The sequence below is a fragment of the Dendroctonus ponderosae genome, unplaced genomic scaffold (genome assembly GCF_020466585.1).
Source record: "Dendroctonus ponderosae isolate FM_Combo_2020 unplaced genomic scaffold, Dpon_F_20191213v2 Dpon_F_20191213_8, whole genome shotgun sequence".
Taxonomy (NCBI): Eukaryota; Metazoa; Arthropoda; class Insecta; order Coleoptera; family Curculionidae; genus Dendroctonus; species Dendroctonus ponderosae.
The window spans coordinates 3275454-3296522 of NW_026019016.1; the positions used below are offsets into that span (position 1 = coordinate 3275454).

Genomic DNA, 21069 nt, shown 5'->3' on the forward strand with positions numbered 1-21069 from the left:
ATCTTCTAATTTCGCTTCTTAAGCAAGAGCACTAAAAAGTAAAATTAGATAGACTGCAAAAGATATAGAAAAAATAACTGTAGAAATGGGAGAACCATCATCACCGCGCACGTCCGTGACTAAGGAAGACGTTAGCAACTTGTTGAATATTTCCAAAGCGGTATCTAGAGGAAAACCTAGAACCAGCACCACGCTTCTGGCCATGCAAGAGAGTCTCAGGGATAAACAGGTATATGCTCAGAACCCATCAGCATTCCACTTGAAGAAGCGCTTTTGTGACTCGAAATTGAACCTGATTGGGCTGAAATTGGTTTTAGGCAAGATTCAAAGAACAGCGATATGCAAGATTTCAAGAATTGCAGCTCCCTCAAAGACATATCTGCGACATGGTGGCTAATTATTTAGGCATTGAGGCCAATGATGTTTTAGAAGGTGCGGCCGATGAAGACAGTTTCATTCAGTTGCTTAACTCCTTGTTGGAAAAAGGCGGCACCAAGAGCCTGCTATTTTTCTATCAAGACGGAGGCATTTACGCATTGGGTACATAAAAATGAAAAACTCAGTAGAACTGGGAAAAATTAGAATTTGTTTCGTAGAAACTGGGCGATTTAATCCAGCTCTAAAAGCGCCGATTAAGCGCATCTTTGTCACAAAAGGAGTTCGGCCGGCTCTGGTTGAGCGGGCCGTTGCGGTGTTCAAAACGAAAAATATTGCCTTGGAATTGCGGAACATCAACGATGTGGGTTTTTCAAACACCGTACAACTGGCGTTATAATTTTCATTATTTAGGAAATCTGCTTTGTTCAAATCGACATGGAGCAAGGCAAGGGAAATGTGGCCTCAATAGCATTCGATATTTTCTCCCAACTGATCAAATCGCCCTTAGAGCTCTCGAAAGAATGGGGCGATCTTCCCAAAACCGCAATGGGCATGATGCAAAAATTGAACTTTATGGGAGATTGGGCGGCCTTTGTCGAGTTTCTCAACAGTAAGCCACCCGAGTAGTTACTAATACTTCAAAAAACAGAATTTTAACTCTTCTTCTATTCAAACGATTTCTATACAACGGCCCTTTCGAAGATTAGAGTGAATTTCAGAAACCAAACTGGACTTGGAAGGAATCGTGATCTTCAACATGGACCCTGATCTGCTCGAAGTACTATCCGACGAAGACCGACGGTCTAAACTGTACTTCAACGCACAAATGATCCAAAAAATCGAAAGCCAAGTTCGCGTTTGGCACAAGCTAATTGAACGGGTACAAGAGATTCTCAATCTCAACCTAAATTTTTAATTTCGCTGTTCTTCAGTGTTTGGTGCAGTACAATCAAATCCGAAGAGAAAATGAGTTTGTCGGGCCCAACGTTGAAGTGGAGTACTGGCGAAGACAACTGGCTCGATTCACTAGCATAGTGGATTTTTTGGAAAAAGACGACAGCAACTTATTTATAACGTTCCTCGGCTCCTGCTCGCGATCAGTGATTTTGAAGGTGCCCGTCTGGCTTTGCCACGCCTTATTTCCTAAACCCCAATTCCCAGATATGGAAAAAACACGTGGATTCAGTCTACGATACTCGCAATGAATGTTCCGACAACCTAAAGTACCTCTACTCCATGGAGAAGTACTGGGAGCCTTTCTATCGGTTGGAGCCTCCTCAACTGGTTACACACATTCCTCCTTTGCTTCACGCTATTCGAATGGTCTTCACCACGTCACGGTACTACAATAGTACCGGCAACGTTACAGCGATTTTAGTGAAAGTCTCCAATCAGATCATCAAAAAGTGTCGGGATTATTTGGATTGTGAAGGCACCAGAACGGTGTGGAACCAACCGAAAGCTGTGGTCCTGGACAAGATCAAAGTAAACTGATTTGAGCGTTTTCGATCCTGATAAATCAACGTATGTTGGGCACTTTGCAGACATGTCTGGACGTGTACCTGAAGTACTACCAGTGCTTTAGACGCACCAAGAAGCAGATGGAGGATGAGGGTGAAAAACCTTTTGAGTGTTCGGAGAGTTTCATTTTTGGGAAATTTGAAACGTTCAAAAAACGATGCGAACAGGTAAGGCCAAAGTGGCAATGTATGAACTGCATTGTCGAGATTGGAACGTTTTCGAAAAACTGACAATGTTTTGCAAATTGAATAATCAAAAAAATAATTTTCCAGATAGTTTACGTATTGCAAACTACCACAAAATACTCGATTTTACAAGCCAGCACCATCGAGGACATTGATGTGTACGCGAAGAAATTCGTGGACTTTTACAAGAACATTTCGTCGCAAAAATACGACGCTTTGAATCATCGGTTGCCGTACTTTGAGAAGGACTATAATCAGTTCAAGCAGAACGTTGTCGACACCGAATGGGAGTTGGAGGAGTTTGTGGGGGCTTTGCTTGAAAAAATGACCGATGTTGACAACATTCTACGACTCCTTAAGAGGTAGATGGTGTCTCACTGAATTTCCTTAGATGAGTTTCCATTGGAAATGTTCAGATTTGAGAAGCTCAACTTGGAGTGTCTGCATTTGGAGGAAAGATACCTGGAAGCGATGATGTTGTTCCAATATGAAATAGAAAAGCTGAGAGACAGGTATAATGAAGGTCGGCAATCGCCGGTGGTTCCCCGCAATATGCCACCAGTCAGTGGAAGAATTTGCTGGATTCGTCAGTACTATTCCCGCATAACCGAACCGATGGAGGTTTTTAAAACCAAAACAAAAGTTAGTTAGTTTTGCCAACAAAGGCTGTATTCTTGGCTTCCATTTTTTCAAGGTAATGCAGCATAGAAAAGTGCAAAAGTGCATTCAGCTGTTCAACGCCATGTCCTTGTGCTTCGTGCACTATGAGAATATTTATCATGACGCTTGGTTTGATTATGCCGGACAAGTAAGGGCCTGTTACCTAAAAATATTGCAACTAACTGAGACTTACTCCTCAGGTCAAGATTTGCTTAATCAAGCCAATTATGACCAAGGATGAGAAAACCAGGCGGTATCTTGTCAACTTCCATCCATACATTTCCGAAGTTATCCGCGAAGCCGAGTACATGTACAAACTTGACTTAGGTAATAGCTAGGGCTAATTTTCAACTCTCGATATAACTCCTGTATTGGTTCCATAGAGGTTCCAGATGTGGGCCAGGTTCTAGTGTTTTGCAAAGACAAGCTTCTAAACTCCTGCGAAATAGTTAAGGCGCTAATCCAACGCAACGACAGAACACGATCCACAATTCCTCAACTGTTCCTGCCCATGATGCGGGTACAGCTGCTGAAAATGGAAAACATTTTCATGCCAGGTTTTTCCACTGTTACGTGGACCTCGACGAAAATTCCCGAGTTCTGCAAGGATGTTACTGAAGTACTCGACTATATTGAAATGTTTGTGAAAGAAGTAAGTTTGAGTCATTCAGCATTGTTTGTCGCTTTTTCTGAAACTGTCAGGTTATTTAGAGTCGAGTATCTTTTAAAGAGGGTGATAATTTCAAATTGCTACTGACTTTAGATCGAAAAATACGAATGTTTAAAGAATTACCCAGTTAAGTAAAACATTTATTTTGAGTCAGATTTATCCAGCGGGCAAAAATCAGGATCCAAGGCGATTTTTCAGCAATTTTTCACATATTTAGAGCCCAGTTTATTTTAAAGATGGTGACGTTTTCGAATTGCCACTAGGTTTGGAAGATACGAATTATTAAAGCATAGGGCGTAGTTGAGTAAAAGCATCAATTTTAATAGTAGTTTTTACTAAGGTGACAAAAATCAGAATTTAAGGCTATTTTAATAAAACTTTCAGAATCTTTCGAGGCGAGGAAAATTTAAAATTGATTCGAGCTTTAACTTGAAAGATACCAATTTTTAAAGAAGAGGGCGCAGTTGAGCCAAAGCATCTAGTTTGGGTTAGTTTGGGTTAGTGGTATTACCTTGGACTGGAAAAAATCGCAATTCTTAACGATTTTGATGAAACCGTCAGGATCTTTAGGGTAATGTGTCGTTTAAAGCTGTTCAAATTTTCAAGTTGCTAGTATCTTTAGCTTGCTTTGGAATATCCGAATTTTTAAAGGAGAGGGCGCACTTTAGGAAAAACATCCATTTTGAGACTGGTATTAACCAACCTAGAAAAAATCAGCCTTTAGTGAGATTTTCCTGAAACTTCTCGAATTTCCAGAGACAAATGTCTTCTAAATATGCTAAAAATTTCAAATTGCTACTCGCTTTAGTTTGAGCGATATGCATTTTTAAAGGAGTGAGAGTGTTGAGTAAAAACATGCACTTTGAGACTGGGATTAACCAGGCTCGAACAAATTAGAAATCTGAACGATTTCTATAGACTACCCAGGATCCTTAGATTGAAGTGTTGTTTAAAGATATTGAATATTTCAAGTTGCTACTGGCTTTAGTTCGAAAGATACGATTTTTTAAGGAGAGGCGCAGTTGAATTAAAACATTTATCTTGAAACTGGTATTAACCAAGCTGGCAAAAATCGGAATTTACTGCGATTTCGCTGAAACTACTGGAATCGTTAAACTTGAGCTTCTTTTAAAGATGCTGAAAATTGCTACTGTCTTTAGTTTGCAAAATACGAATTTTTCAAGATGAGGGCGCAGTTGAGTAGAAACACCCGCTTTGAGACTGCTATTAACCAGGCTTAAAAAAATTAGAAATCTGAACGATTTTTATAAACCATTCAGGATCTTTAGAGTGAAGTGTCGTTTAAAGATGTTGAAAATTTAAAGTTCCTACTGGCTTTGGTATGGCAGGTGCGAATTTTTAAAGTAAATGGCGCAGTTGAGTTAAATCCATGTTTGAAACTTGTATTTACCAAGCTGGAAAAATTCAGGATTCTAGATGATTTTCATGAAACTTTCGAAATGTTGAAGGTCAAGTGTCTTTTAAAGATGGCGATGGTCAAATTTTGAAATTTCTTCTGGCATTAGTTTGAAAAATGCGAATTTCCAAAAAGGTAGTGCCCTGCTGAATAAAACATACAATTTGAGGCTGGTATTTATCAAGCTGACAAAAATTAGTATTCCCGGTGATTTTTCGAAAACTTTGAGGATTGTTAGAGCGAAGTGTCTTTGAAAGATTATAAAAATTTGAAATTTCCAGCGGTTTTAGTTTGGATGATTCAAATTTTTAAAGGAAAGGGCACAGTTTCGTAATAACATCCATTTTATTTTAAGCGTGGTAAATACCAAGCTGGTAAAAATCAGGATTCAGGGCGATTTTTATGAAACTTCGGCAATCATTAGAGCCACATTTGCTTTAAAGATTGTGGAAATTTTAAAGTGCTGCTTGCATTAGTTTGGAAGGTACGAATTTTCTAAGGGAATAACCTCGAGTAAAAACGTTCATGATTCCGTGAAATTTCTAGGAAACTTTCAAGATGTTTAAAGCCAAGTGTCTTCTAAAAATAGCGAAAATTTCAAATTTCTACTAACCTCAGTTTATAAGTGACGAATTTTTAAATAAGAGAGCGCAAAAACACTTTTAAAAGCCGGGAAGTATTCTGGAAATTGATAAATCGTCATTACCTAAATTTTTTAACTTTTGGAAGCCAAATCTGGGTGAATATTTCAATCAACTTTACACCCTTTGAAGAGCATTTTGTGCAGCCTCAACAGTCACAATCACTTTCTCTTTCAATCTAACAATAAACTTTAAATAGATAATACTATTGAGCACATAATTGGCAATGGTTTTGAAATGCGCAAAATTGTAAAATTTGAAATCAACTTTATGAATTTTTCACTAGCAAAAAGCAAGTTAGCAAAGTTAGGGCAAATTTGGAGCGTAACGATCATTTTGTTGAGCACTTTATTGCAAACAGGTGAGAGATATGAAAGAGGCAAGAATTGACGAGGTTTTAGAAACGATAGCAATGACTTGTTTGGTCTTCCTGCCTAACGAACCGATCGCTCCCAGTGAGTTTTTGCAGGAAAACATCAAATATGGACAGGAAATTAGTAAGGGCTGCTCTCACAAGCTTTCATTTACTTCCAGTACTAAATTCAATTATTTCCAGTAAAAGAGCTGAAACTCAAATCCATAACAATCGAGAGATGTGTTAAGGAGCTCATTGACAAATTCTTGAGCGTCATAGAGCAGCCAGAGTTGCAGGAAAACAAATATAATTGGCTGGATCCTGTAAGGGCGGTGAAACCTATCGGATCCACTTCGCGGTTGCTTACCTCAGCTGATGCAGGTAAGCGTGGGACTTTTCCGAAAAAACTCCGTTTTAATCTTGCTTTCCAAAGCGTTCAAGGAAATTGACAGGAATTTCCCTCTGGATCTCACAAACATACACAACGACTGCATCGAAATGTTCGCTTACTTCAATATGAAGCTTACCGATGCGCTGATCAAAGCCACGAAGTTTTCCTTGGAAAAAGTGAAACTTCGAGCCACCAGGTAAGATTCCAGTTGAAGCAATTGCCAGTTGAACGCGATGGTTTTAGTATTGGAGAGGAAATACCGTTGATGTGCACCTCAATGATTCTGCAAATCCCGCTGGCCACAATCAGTCCGAATCTGGACGATATTCAGAACCATTTTTCGCAGGTTTTGCAAAATATTCTCGATATCAACAAGTACATACCGTTGTGGGGCCAGCGGGAGATAAAAACTGCTCTGAAAGGAGGTAAAACTCCAGAAGATGTTTGAGGGAACTGCAGTTTTACACTTTAAAAAATTTCAGAGGAAGTTCTGCGGATTCAAAATCAAAACTACTACAAGTCAGTGAGTGAAAATAAGGAAATTGTTAGAGTGTATATGAGCCTTCAAGGAGTAATGTACCTTTTGAGCCCCGATGTGACCAGTTTACTGGATGTGAGGGCTTCCGGATCTTTGGAATATTTTTAAAGTCGAATTCCGATTACAGACATACCTGGAATGGAAATACTTATGGGTCGAGGACAGAGATAAGATAATTGATGAATTCTGCGAGAAAGATCCTCTTATTGTGGAGATTGCTGAAAGATTCTCCGAATACGATGCCCGAGCGGAGGCGATCCGGCAACTTCCCGAAAGACATGATGTTGGCGCAATAAGAATCACTTTGGGTATTTAACTGGGAATTTTAGCTCATTTTTGAGCTTCCTAAACGATCTCTTCCAGCTGACATTAAGCTAGCCTTTCTAATTGAATCGGAAGCATGGAAGCACATCATGGGCAAAAACCTTAGCGAACGCTACAAGAAAAAGCTCACCAACATGGTGGAGTTTATCAAAACGCAGGAAAAGATCCTCAACAAGCCCATCAAAGACTTAGATGATTGCAGGTGGGACTCGGCTCTTCAAATCTATCTCAAAGCCCTTGATCGGTTCCTTATCCACAGAAATGCCATGAACTGCCTGGAAATAATCCGCGAAAACTTTATCGAAATGGACCTGGACTTGAGCCTAATGGAAGAAGCCTACAGCACGTTCGGCAAGTTCAAAATCGACACACCAAAAGAGGATATTGAGCGCGTGGAAAGTCTGCGATTCAACTTCCAAAGCATGGTCAATCACGTGGGTGATGGCTTCGTCAATGCAACAACATTCGCTCAATTTGCCATTTTCTCTTCCATGTCAGTCCAAGGCTGTTCAGGAAGACATCTGTACGGTTCAAGGGCCCTTATTGGAAGAACTTACTGCTGGCGTAGCCAACTTTAAAGAAGAAGTGGAGGCCTTTGACAAGGACTTTGAAGAGAAAGGCCCGATGGTTCCCGGTTTGAGTGCCAGAGAGGCCAGTGATCGAGTGCTGCTTTTCCAGGATCGTTTTGATGAGTTGTGGAGGAAGTTTGAGATGTACAGCAGTGGCGAGAAATTGTTTGGGTGTGTTTGAAGCAAACCAAATATTTAGGGCTTTGCTCCGTCAGAAACGAGACGACGTCCCTATTTTTGTGTGATCTTTTCTACTCGTAACAGGCTGGAAGTAAACGACTACCCAATTCTGCATCAAAGAAAGAAGGAATTTACTCTGCTAAATAAACTATATGGACTCTACTTGGCCGTCAATCATAGCATCGACGGCTACTTCGATATCCTGTGGAGCGACGTCGATACCGAAGTCATATTTGCCGAGCTCCAGGAGTTCCAGAACAGGCAATGAACCCCGAAGAATTGTGAAATTATCAAAAATTGTCTCCCACGTTTTTAGGTGCCGCAAGCTGCCTAAAGCCATGAAAGACTGGCCGGCCTTCATCGACTTGAAGAAGAAAATTGACGACTTCAGCGAAACGTGTCCATTGCTGGAAATGATGGCCAATAAGGTGGCGAATGAGGAACAGCGGGCAAAAGGGCAAAATTCAAACAGTCAAATTGCAGGCAATGAAAGACAGACACTGGAAGCGGATGGCCAATTTGACCGGCTACCTTTTCGATGTTGAAAGCCCCACGTTCACTTTGAGGAGCGTCATGGAGGCGCCGCTGCTCAAATACAAGGACGATGTTGAGGATATTTGCATCAGTGCAGTCAAAGGTTTCCTATTAATCATTGAGACTAGCAACGCAGCCTTTAACGGTGTATTCCATTGAAGAAAAGGACATTGAAGCGAAGCTGAAGCAGGTGATCGCCGATTGGGCCATAGTGGAACTGTCCTTTGGCAACTTCAAGACCCGAGGAGAGTTGCTGCTCAAAGGAACAGAGACTGGAGAAATTATCACCACTTTGGAGGACAGCTTGATGGTGATGAATTCGCTGTTGAGCAACAGGTAGGCATGCGGGATGTTTTTAAGTTTGCCATTCAATTTTCGACGTCTCCTAGGTATAATGCGCCCTTCAAAAAAGACATCCAATTGTGGGTGCACAAGCTGGTGACCACCTCGGAAATTCTGGAAAAGTGGCTGATTGTGCAAAATCTCTGGGTCTATCTAGAAGCCGTTTTCGTAGGCGGCGATATCGCCAAGCAATTGCCGCAAGAAGCCAAGAGATTCACTGTAATTCAACCTTAATCTTGCTTTCTATTAAGTTCCCAAATCTTTTTTCAGAACATCGACAAATCCTGGATCAAAATAATGATGAGAGCACATGAAATTCCCAACGCTGTAGAATGTTGCACTGGAGACGAAACAATGGGGCAGCTTTTGCCACATTTATTGGAACAACTGGAAACTTGCCAGAAGAGTTTGACTGGGTATTTAGGTAACATTTCTAATGAGTAGAAAATGCGGGGTCTGAGGGAACCTATTTTTTATCTAGGAACCAATTTTTTACTTTTCCAGAATCCAAACGACTGTGCTTTCCCCGGTTCTTCTTCATATCCGATCCAGTGCTGCTTGAAATTCTGGGACAGAGCTCTGATCCCACTTCCATCCAGGCCCATTTGCCAAGTTTATTCGATGCGGTTTTCACCGTAAGTTCGGCAATGTGGATGAGAAAGACTGGTTTTTGTCTTGCAAAAAAGGCAACGAAAACCATGGAAGTCTTGGTTTGGTCATGCTAATCTCATTACTATTCCGCAATATGCGAAAAAGTTCAACAGTTTAAAGTTGCTTCCAGGTGGACTTTGATGAGAAGCAAACTGATGCCATCACTGCGATGAACTCCAGCTTGGGAGAAAAAGTTCTCTTTGAAAAATCGGTGGTTTGCACAGGTGGGGTGGAGTTTTGGTTAAACAATCTTCTAGCCACAGTGCGAGATACTGTCAAAGGAGTTATTGCGGCTCAGGCGCAATGTTTTGTGGATCCAGACTATGACTTCATTGCCGGATTTGTCACGTTTTGCGGTCAGGTAATAACCAATGGAATAGAGGTGTTGGTTGCCGTTGCTAATCGTGCCACCAAGAGAAAACTTTAAAAATATTTTCTTATTCAGGCTGGACTGGTTGGAATCCAGACCCTTTGGACTAAGGAGGCCGAGGTGGCCATTCGACGAGCCAGAGTTGACAAACTTATCATGAAGCTTACCAATCAACGATTCCTGGACCTTTTAAACAGTCTCATCGATCTCACTTCCAAGGATTTGACCAAAATGCAGCGGACTCATTACGAAACTATGGTCACAATTCATGTCCATCAACGGCAAGAGTTGGAAAGTGATTGAGGATTTTCACTCATTTGGCTGCGGTTTTAGGGACATTTTTGATAACATCTGCAAACTGAGAGTTAGGAACATTCTGGACTTTGAATGGCAGGCTCAGTGCAGATTTTACTACAACGATGAAAACGACGATGTCTTGGTCAAGATAACAGATGTGATCTTCCTTTACCAGAATGAGTATTTAGGCATTACCGAGCGGCTGGCCATCACTCCTTTAACGGATAGATGCTACATTACCCTGGCTCAAGCTATTTGTAAGCCTTAAACAATATTTTGGGCCACAAAGACGTTAAAGACGTATTTATTAGGGATTAACATGGGCGGAGCGCCAGCAGGTCCAGCAGGTACCGGAAAAACCGAGACAACCAAAGACATGGGGAGAACATTAGGAAAGTTTGTCGTTGTGTTTAACTGCTCCGATCAAATGGACTTTAGAGGATTGGGCCGAATTTTTAAGGTTCATATTGGGGAGTTTTATTAGTGCATGTTTCCGAGGTGCAAATCTGTGCTTTCACAGGGTTTGGCACAATCTGGGACTTGGGGGTGCTTCGACGAATTCAATCGAATCGAGCTGCCAGTACTTTCTGTAGCCGCCCAACAAATCTACATTGTTTTACAAGCGAGAAAGGAGAGAAAACCCGTGTTTGTTTTCATGTAAATTTGCCTACGTTGATCTAAACTTTTGCCAGATGCGAGATTCTGTATTTAGGGATGGGGATAATGTTACAATGAATATAGAATTCGGGATTTTCTTAACAATGAATCCCGGCTACGCCGGACGGCAGGAGCTTCCAGAAAATCTGAAAATTATGTTTAGAAGCGTGGCAATGATGGTTCCAGATCGCCAAATCATCATTCGAGTCAAAATGGCCTCTTGCGGCTTCAAAGACAATGTGATTCTATCCAGGAAGTTTTACACGCTCTATCAGCTATGCGAAGAGCAGCTGTCCAAGCAGGTACTGCTATTTTTCCCCAAGGTTTTGGAAAAATAACAAACATTTTGTTAAGGTGCATTACGACTTCGGTTTGCGGAATATTCTATCAGTTCTGCGGACTCTTGGAGCTCAAAAGCGGAGCCATCCGACTGATACAGAAGAAACAATAGTGATGAGGGTTTTACGGTAAGATCTGCACTATTAAGTTACCAAAGGGGGACAGTCGTGTGGAAATTTCGACTTTAGGGACATGAACCTCAGTAAACTAATCGACGAAGATGAGCCGCTGTTCTTGTCCCTCATCGAGGACATGTTTCCCGGAATCAAACTATCCGTCCATTCCTGGAAGGACCTTCAGAAAGCTATCGGTTACGTTTGCTCCGAAACTGGATTAGTCAACTATCCTTCATGGAATCTGAAGGTGATTCAGCTGTACGAGACGTCTCTGGTGCGACATGGACTCATGGTTTTAGGTAACTAAACATTAAGCATAAAAAACATTGTTCGCTATTTGAATACATGCGTCTGCAAGAGTAACTTTTGCATAAATAGACATCAGCATCTAAATCGTCTAATCGAATATTCGTAGGTCCAACCGGAGCAGGAAAAACCAGATGTATGTACACTCTAATGAAAGCGATGACAGAAACTGGACTTCCTCATAGAGAGCTGCGAATGAACCCCAAGGTTCTTCACAAAACCTGTCTAGATCAAATATCGACAAATTTTCATTTTAGGCCATAACGGCTCCTCAAATGTTTGGAAGACTCGATGTGGCCACCAACGATTGGACCGATGGTATATTTTCCACTCTTTGGAGACGGACTTTGAAGTTCAAGAAAAGTGACTACTGCTGGTAAAGGGCTTCAAAATATACTCCCATAAAATAGTGTAATTTTTGTGGTCATTAGGTTGGTTTTGGATGGTCCAGTGGATGCGGTTTGGATAGAGAATCTCAATTCGGTTTTGGATGATAACAAAACGTTAACTCTGGCTAATGGAGATCGCATTGTGATGGCAGCCAATTGCAAGCTGGTGTTTGAACCGGATAATGTGGACAATGCCAGCCCAGCTACTGTATCCAGAATGGGTAGAATTTTCCCGGTTTCGGCGTATTTCCGGGCTAATACGTAAAGAGCTTCCAGGGATGGTGTTTATGAGCTCTTCAGTCCTTCCGTGGGCGCCCATTCTGGATTCCTGGCTGAAAACCAGACAGCAGCAGGAAGCCGATGTTTTACGAGGCATTTTTGCCAAGTGCTTTGGCGACTTGCACACATTTGTTCAGACAAAGTTGAAACCCAAAATGTTTGTCCGCGAGGCGTTGTACATCAGACAATGCTACGATGTTCTTCAAGGCATTTTGGATATCTCAGAAGAGCCCAGTATGGATGGCGATTCACGGTGGTTTCATTGCTTATTGGCTTCTTCAATGCAGAGCAATGGACGGACAAGCAGTTAGAGCGCCTGTTCATCTTCGCCGTTATGTGGTCATTGGGGGCTCTTCTGGAGCTGGACGATAGAGTCAAATTGGAAGAATATGCGCTTTCTCATCCCTCCAAGCTTGACTGGCCGAAGTGCAAGGAGAACGAAACTATCTTCGAGTATGTGGTCAATGCCGACACTGGCAAATGGGAACACTGGAATGAGAGAGTGGAGGAATTCTTGTATCCCACGGACGCTGTCTTGGAGTTTACCAATATTTTGGTACCAAACGTGGACAACGTACGAACAGCGTTCTTGATTCACAACACTGCCAAGCAGAATAAAGCTGTGCTTTTGATTGGTAAGTTTCTATTGCCTTGCGGTGAGTTCTATTGTTTTATAGTATAAGTCATATTCTGAAAGATCTTCTTGGATGATTTAGGAAGTACAGAGAAAATTGTGTATATACTGTGTAACAGACTACTCGTTTAACATTCCCAAAAAAATCCGGAGGAGTCAAATCTAGTGGTCTCAGGATACAGTTCCTCCGAATATTTAAAAAAATCTTCAAATTCTTGAGTCCGTCCGCATTAGATTCTTCAACACTAGTCTTCTTCAGCATTATTGGACTTCGTGGCTTGGTTGTTCGTTAACCATTTACCATCGGGCTCATTCCGGTAAATTTCTAGGTGAACCTGGAACGGCCAAAACAGTGATGATTAAAGGCAACTTGTCCACCTTTGATCCCGACTTCAAACTGAGCAAGTCCTTTAATTTTTCCTCTGCTACTACTCCGAACATGGTTCAAGTATGTGCGGCAGCAACCAGTGTGCTGCCTCCATTAATTCGTGGCTTCCATTTAGAGAATTATCGAAAGTTATGTGGACAAGCGAGTTGGGACGACTTATGGACCGCCTGCAGGCAAAACGTTGACCGTTTTCATTGATGACATCAATATGCCGGTTATTAATGACTGGGGCGATCAGATAACCAATGAAATTGTGCGCCAGCTGATGGAAAATGGTTCGATTGCTTAGTAAAAACTTGCAATGGATTTACTTGGGATTGTTAGGAGGGTTTTACAGCTTGGACAGGCCGGGGGATTTCTCCTATATCGTCGATGTTATGCTGGTGGCTGCCATGATTCATCCAGGAGGAGGCAGGAATGACATCCCTCATCGTTTGAAGAGGCAATTTTGCATTTTCAACTGCACCCTGCCCAGTACCACGTCCATGGACCTGATTTTCAGTAAGCCACTTTAAACCAGCAATTCTTCTATTGACGATGCATTTGTCTTAAGGCCAAATCGGCTGCGGTTATTTCTGCATCGAGCGCTTCACGGAGGAAATAGTGGAGTTTCTGCCCAAACTTATTCCCCTAACTCGTCATGTCTGGCAGAAAACCAAGCAGAAAATGCTGCCAACTCCCGCAAAGTTTCACTACGTCTTCAATTTGCGAGATTTATCGCGCATCTGGCAAGGCATTCTAACCGTTCAAGGACTAGAGTGCCAGACGAAGACCCAACTGTTGAAGTTATGGAGGCACGAGTGTCAGAGGGTGATCTCAGACAGGCCAGTTTATTCACAAAAATCCCTTTCGCTCTGTCTGACTTACCAGCTATTGTAGATTTACGGTAATCCCGGACAAGGTATGGTTCGAGGAGGCTTTGAAAGCGCAAGCCAACGAAGAATTGGGAGACGATTTTGAGTTTTACACGGAGGGAGAAACGTATTGGGTGGACTTCCTCAGAGAACCTCCAGATGCAACTGGGGATGAACCTGATGACTTTGATTTTAGCGCCCCAAAAATATACGAGGAAATTCCAAGTTGGGACTTTTTGAAGGAGAAATTATTTGGTAAGATTTGTTGAAATAAAAGTGGTTTGGGACCCGTAGAGTATGTGTGATGCAAACCATGCATCCTTCTGGAAGGTTTTTATATTTCCAACTGATTCAGTGCACACATTTTGAAACTGTAGCATTTATGGCCGAATACAACGACGCTGTTCGTGGTAGTCCAATGGATTTGGTCTTTTTCCACGACGCCATGGTAAATTTGATGATCATTTCAAGAGTGGTACGAACCCCCAAAGGAAACGCCTTGTTGGTGGGCGTAGGAGGGTCTGGCAAGCAAAGTTTGACCCGACTTTCCTCGTTTATTGCCAACTATAAGAGTTTCCAGATCCAACTAACGCGGTAATAAATATGCAAGCTTTTCAATTTAAAAGCCAACAGCATCTGTGGTGTTTAATAGCTCCTATAATGTCAGCAACTTGATGGAAGACATGAAGTATCTGTATCGAGTGGCTGGGGAAGAAGGCAACGGAATGACCTTTGTCTTCACGGATAATGAGATCAAGGAAGAGACTTTCCTGGAGAGCATCAACAACATTTTGAGTTCTGGGGAAATTGCGAATCTGTTTGCCAAAGACGAATTGGATGAAATCCAGTCCAACCTGATTCCAGTTATGAAGAAAGTGCAACCGAAACGTCCACCTACTGGAGATAACTTGTACGACTTTTTCCTCACTCGAGCCAGACAGAACTTGCATGTTGTTCTGTGCTTTTCACCGGCAAGGATCTTCCAGTATTCCAAAAGACCAATAAATAACACCAATAATTTGAAGGTGGGCGAAAAGTTCCGAAGCAGAGCCCTGAAGTTCCCCGGACTGATTTCCGGATGCACCATCAACTGGTTCCAAAAGTGGCCACAAGACGCGCTAGAGGAAGTCTCTCAACATTTCCTAGGAAACTACGAAGTTGTGTCCACTCCGGAAGTGAAGCAAGAGCTCATCTTTATTATGGCCGAGGTCCACGATGGAGTCTCTGATGTTTGCGACAAATACTACGAAAAGTCAGACCATGAATTGAGCCGCAACTTTTTCTCTAACACGCTATTGCAGATTCCGAAGGCGCACCTATGTAACACCTAAGACCTTCATTACGTTCCTAGCCGCATATAAGGGGCTGTACAGGAAGAAAGTTGAGGATATCGAAGTGTTGGCAATTAGAATGAAAACTGGCTTATCCAAGCTGGTGGAAGCTCAGGTCAGCGTGGATGTGCTCAGGACTGAATTGGCTGTAAAGGAGAAGGAGATGCTGGTGGCTACTGAAGCGGCTGAAAAGGTTTAGTAGCAGCAATTTCGCCTTAATAATCAGTTCCCTGAATCTGCTTAATATCAGGTACTAGCTGAGGTGCTGGCGGCCAGCAAAGTAGCAACGCAAATCAAGGAAGAAGCAACGATAGTGAAGGAGAGAGCTGAAAACTTGGTGGCTCTCATTAGTGTCGACCAGAAGGAAGCTGAAGCTAAGCTGCTGGCGGCAAAGCCTGCCCTGGATGCGGCCGAAGCAGCCCTACAGGTATGCAACCGCCGTTATCAAGAAACAGCTTTTCCAATGTAGAAACTCTGCAGACTATCAAAGCTTCCGATATAGCAACGGTGAGAAAACTGGGCAAACCTCCCTACTTAATTCTGCTCATCATGGACGCGGTGCTGATCTATTTCAAAAGAAAAATCGACCCCATAAAGCCAGACCCCGAAAAGGCCTTCTTGACTCCATCATGGAGCGAGTCTTTGAAGGTTCTTTCACAAAGGAGCAAAGTTCTGTAATTCTGCAATAAAACGACTTTTAGGTGATGGCCGATACAACCTTCCTACGACGTCTGCAGGAGTATCCAAAAGACACAATAAACGGGGAAGTAATAGATTTGCTGCAACCGTATTTAAGCCATCCCTTATATACGTATGAATCAGCAAAAACCGCCTGCGGAAATGTTGCAGGTCTGATCGCATGGACCATTGCAATGGCGTCGTTTTACGAAGTAAATCGGGAAGTTTTGCCCTTAAAAGTACGGTTTTTCATGAAATGTGACCGTTTTTTACGTCTGACAATATTTTAGGCAAATTTAGCCATCCAACAAGTTAAATTAACCAGAGCCCAAGAAGAACTTCAAGCCGCTATGAGTTTGCTGGCGGAAAAAGAGGCAGAAGTTCGCCAGTGTCAAAGCGTTTATGAAGAAGCAATGGCAAAGAAACAGGTATTTTGAACTTTTTGGTTCGGCTTGGTTGGATGCGGTTTTTACAGATGGTTTGGAAAAATCTGGATTTAATATTGGGTTCTAGGAAATTTTTGATGCAGCGATGAAGGTAAAGAACAAGATGGACGCAGCCACTGCCCTAATAGATGGTCTGGCTGGTGAAAGAATTCGCTGGACCGATCAGCTGGCTCAGTTTAAAGCTGAAACCGAACGTCTTATTGGAGATGTTGTATTGCTGACCGGGTTTCTCGGTTATACGGGACCATTTAATCAGGAATTCAGGTGTACGATGCAGCAAACGTGGCTCGACTCTCTAACAAGACGCAAAATCCCTGTAACAGTCAGCCTGAACATTATTGAGAGTTTAACCGATATTGCAACGGTAAATCTTCATTTTGGAGCTTTGGGTTTTGCCACTGTTTCAGTCTGTGAAATCTTTTTCCATTTCTCCCTTAATGTAGATTGGAGAATGGAACATTCAAGGCTTACCAACCGACGATTTGTCGATTCAAAACGGCATTATTGTAACCACCGCATCCAGATACCCGTTACTGATTGATCCGCAGAACCAGGGAAAATCCTGGGTGAAGGACAAAGAGAAGAACAACCAGCTAATCGTCACTTCTCTGAACGATAAATACTTTCGGTAATTTCCTCGTTTCTTCCGGTTGCAGCTGATGCTTGAACTGTTTTTGCTGCAGAAATCACATTGAAGATGCAGTCTCATTGGGGTACCCGATGATTATCGAAGATATCGGGGAAGAACTCGATCCAGTACTGGATAACGTTTTGGAGAAGAACCACATAAAGATCGGTACCACTTATAAAGTGAAAGTGGGAGATAAGGAGGTGGACGTTAATGACAGCTTCAGGATTTACATTACGACGAAACTGGCGAACCCAAATTATACGCCCGAGATATTTGCTAGAACTGCCGTCATAGATTTCACCGTTACAATGAAGGGCCTGGAGGATCAGCTACTGGGGCGGGTTATCCTAACAGAGAAAAAGGAGCTGGAAACCGAAAGGACCAACCTGATCAAAGACGTGACGGCTAATCGGCGAAAAATGCAGGAGCTTGAACAAAACTTGCTGTATAAATTGACCACGACCAAAGGGTCTTTGCTCGATGATGATACAGTGATTGACGTGCTAAATGTGACCAAAAACACTGCGGCGGAAGTAAGGGAAAAGCTGCAAATCGCCAAGGAAACTGAGATAAAAATCAACATAGCCAGAGAAGAGTTCCGTCCTATTGCCACCAGAGGCAGCATTCTCTACTTCCTGGTGGTGAGCATGTCAATGGTCAATTGCATGTATCAAACCTCTTTGGTGCAATTTTTGGAACGCTTCGACATCTCGATGATTGACTCGGAAAAAACTCCACTGATCCAAAAACGCATCCAATTCATCATCGAGTACCTCACCTATGAAATCTTCAAGTACAAGTCCAGAGGACTGTACGAATGCAACAAGTACATGTTCGTTCTGCTCATGTGCCTTAATATTGATCTGGACCGGGAGCACATTACGCATGAAGAGTTTCAAAATTTTATTAAGGGCGGCGCCGCTCTGGATTTGAACGATTGTCCTCCAAAGCCTGCAAAGTGGATCAACGATTTGACGTGGTTGAATTTGGTTGAACTGACCAAACTGAGACACTTTCAATACATTGTGCAACAAGTTTCAGCCAATGACAAGCAGTGGAAGGTGTGGTTTGATAAGGACGCACCAGAAGAAGCTGTTATACCAGATGGGTATAATAGCTTGGATACTTTCAGGCGGCTGTTGATTATCAGGTGAGTAGTTTTTTTGGTGGTTTAAATTATGTTGATCAAGTCTGAATCAGGAATGAATTTCGATGAGTGAACGGGATACCAAGGAGTATTTTATGTATTGTACAATTTTCAAGAACTTTCTAGAGCCTGGTGCCCTGATAGGACAATAACGCAAAGCAGAAAGTACATAGCCAGTTCTCTTGGACAAAGGTTCGCCGAACCGGTGATTTTAAACTTTGAAATAATGCACGAAGAATCGCGGCCACTAACGCCGTTAGTTTGCTTCTTGAGCATGGGCTCCGATCCGACGCCTTACATTGAAACACTGGCCAAACGTTTGGAATTGAAAAGCAAAAGCATTTCCATGGGTCAGGGACAGGAGGTGCATGCTCGGAAGATGCTCAACAGTGCTATGCAAGAGGTGAAGAACACTGTTGGTGACGATGTCGTCTGCAATTGGACCTTTTGCAGGGTTTCTGGGCATTACTGCAAAACTGCCATCTGTCGCTCGACTACATGAACGAGGTCCTTTTTCAGTTTCTGGATCTGGAAAAAGGCATTGGTTCGGTTCATCCGGACTTCCGGCTGTGGATCACTACTGAGGTGCATCCGAAGTTCCCCATTAGTTTGTTGCAGATTTGCATCAAGTTTACTAATGAGGCTCCGTCTGGGATTCGTGCAGGTTTTGTCTCTTTCAGCCAACATTGCTTGGGTTTCTATGCAGTTTCACTGCAGGTTTGCTAAGAACGTACACATCGATGAACCAAGATATGCTTGATTACTCGGATGCTTGGCAATACATTCCTCTGGTTTATGCCATATCATTTTTACACACCGTCGTTCAGGAGCGTCGCAAGTTCGGCCCTCTCGGCTGGAACATTCCCTACGAATTCAATTCGGCCGATTGGCTCTCCAGCTGCTTGTTCCTGCAAAACCACCTGGATGACCTGGATCCAAAAAGGGGAATCAGCTGGCAAACTTTACGGTAGATTTCCTCAAAACTCCATGTTCAGGGAGTGAAATTTTGTCCTACCAGGTACATGTTGGGGGAGGTTCACTACGGCGGCAGAGTGACGGACGACTTTGATAAAAAGCTGCTGAATACATTCTGTCGAGTGTGGTTTAGCGACGATGTGTTTAAAGACGACTTTATGTTCTACAAAGGATACAAGATAGTCAGGTTCAAGAACGTGGCCGACTATTTGGCCTATATTGATGGGTTTCCCACCACTGATCCTCCTCAGGCGTATGGGCTGCACTCTAACGCGGACATTACGTTAGTAATAAGGAACAGGCAATCGGGCAAAATTTTCGCCAACTTTTTCCATTTGTAGATATCAAACCAATACAACTATTCAAATGTTTGATACAATGTTGGCAATTCAGCCCAAAGAATCTGGAGGTGGCGGTGGTGAATCAAGAGAAACCGCAGTCGGCCGGCAAGCCTCGGATATGTTGTCCAAATTGCCGAAGAATTATGATCCATTTGAAGTGAAAGAAAGGTCTTTAATGCAGACAGTTTAACAGATAATTACAGAGTAACTTGAAAACCTATTTCAGATTAAAAGCAATGAACTTGCTGAACCCGTTAAACATCTTTCTACGACAAGAAATCGACCGAATGCAACGCGTTATCAGCTTGGTAAGATCGACGTTGAGTGATCTTCTGCTGGCCATCGAAGGAACCATCATAATGAGCGAAGTAGATCGTTTCAATACCTTCCAATTAGCCATCTAAATGAGTTTATTGTATTCCATAAGGCCCTAGGAGATGCTCTGGATAGCATCTACGATGCAAAAGTGCCTGGCATCTGGATCCGGGGTTCTTGGGAAGCGAACACTTTGGGCTTTTGGTTCACCGAACTCATCGAGCGTGATACTCAGTTTAGAACCTGGTGCTTCGGAGGTGAGTAACGCATTGGAAGACGACCACAATATTTAGCAGGGTTTAATGGTTTTAGGTCGCCCACTCTGCTTTTGGTTGGCCGGTTTCTTCAATCCCCAAGGCTTTTTGACCGCCATGAAGCAAGAAGTGGCTCGAGCGCATAAAGGCTGGGCTTTGGACCAAGTCAGTATTCTAAACGACGTCACCAAGAGCATGAAGGAGGAAATAAACAATGCACCTCCGGTAAGGGAAGCATTAGAAAATTAATTCGAAGTCTGCAATTTTGGAATTGAAGGAAGGCGTTTTGATCTACGGGCTGTTCCTGGATGGAGCCGGATGGGACAGAAGACATAGCAGACTAATGGAGTCGACCAACAAAGTGCTCTACACGGTGATTCCTGTAGTGCATGTGTATGCAATCAATTCAACCGATCCCAAACCCCCTACTCTCTATACGGTACGACCTTAGAAGAAGGGCCTTATTTGAAACTGCATTTAACATCGTGATTTTTCAGTGCCCTGTTTACAAAAAAGCCCGAAGAACTGGCTTGAATTTTATCACCGTTCTTTGGATGCAGACAGCGAAGCCTCCAGAGCATTGGTGTCTTCGGGGCGCTGCTTTGCTTTGTGACATTCAGTGAACAAACGCTAGGTTTTATGTTAGACAATGTTTCAAAGTTGAATTAAAGCGGTTTAAAAAATGTATGAAAGTTGGTTTTATTGTGGATTAGTGCATTTCTACTTAAATAAAAATTATCTATACATATATACAGTGTGTCTACTTGAGTTGGACATCAGGGGCGGATCCAGCTTTAAAGTCAGGGGGGGGGTTATGTAGAAAAAATACAGTCTTCTGTTGTTTATGAAATTAGAAAAATGATTGTCGTTTGGTGCAAGGGTGGCGCAAGATTATTGCAAAATTTCATGTTTTCCGTCCCGTTTTGCATGTTTCTCGGAAGCAAAATGAGCAAGAACGCTCGTTTT

At 42.5% G+C, this 21069-nt stretch overlaps 1 protein-coding gene across 1 annotated transcript; it reads left to right on the forward strand.

Annotated features, from left to right (window-relative positions):
- Window positions 1–20790, forward strand: LOC109535396 (dynein axonemal heavy chain 8). Its single transcript, XM_019901293.2, has 68 exons — window positions 1–229; window positions 318–540; window positions 597–739; window positions 790–988; window positions 1098–1258; window positions 1311–1490; window positions 1540–1863; window positions 1923–2066; window positions 2172–2446; window positions 2501–2726; window positions 2779–2892; window positions 2945–3071; window positions 3128–3396; window positions 5834–5969; window positions 6029–6208; window positions 6261–6414; window positions 6462–6643; window positions 6701–6831; window positions 6884–7064; window positions 7120–7282; window positions 7340–7514; window positions 7579–7820; window positions 7914–8090; window positions 8146–8257; window positions 8313–8466; window positions 8525–8699; window positions 8753–8924; window positions 8976–9129; window positions 9210–9340; window positions 9487–9717; window positions 9802–10007; window positions 10060–10280; window positions 10335–10483; window positions 10544–10680; window positions 10736–10982; window positions 11035–11147; window positions 11208–11434; window positions 11551–11648; window positions 11699–11817; window positions 11873–12051; window positions 12107–12343; window positions 12397–12744; window positions 13073–13191; window positions 13247–13406; window positions 13456–13632; window positions 13685–13955; window positions 14011–14240; window positions 14363–14579; window positions 14638–14956; window positions 15011–15237; window positions 15287–15509; window positions 15567–15743; window positions 15797–15964; window positions 16018–16233; window positions 16285–16422; window positions 16508–16804; window positions 16884–17068; window positions 17124–18221; window positions 18345–18621; window positions 18672–18882; window positions 18936–19185; window positions 19237–19476; window positions 19535–19702; window positions 19761–19902; window positions 19962–20106; window positions 20162–20328; window positions 20381–20542; window positions 20601–20790. Exons 1-68 carry the CDS (start codon window positions 86–88, stop codon window positions 20724–20726), a joined length of 13770 nt encoding a protein of 4589 aa, XP_019756852.1. The 5' UTR covers window positions 1–85; the 3' UTR covers window positions 20727–20790.
- Window positions 20791–21069: the final 279 nt, after the last annotated feature.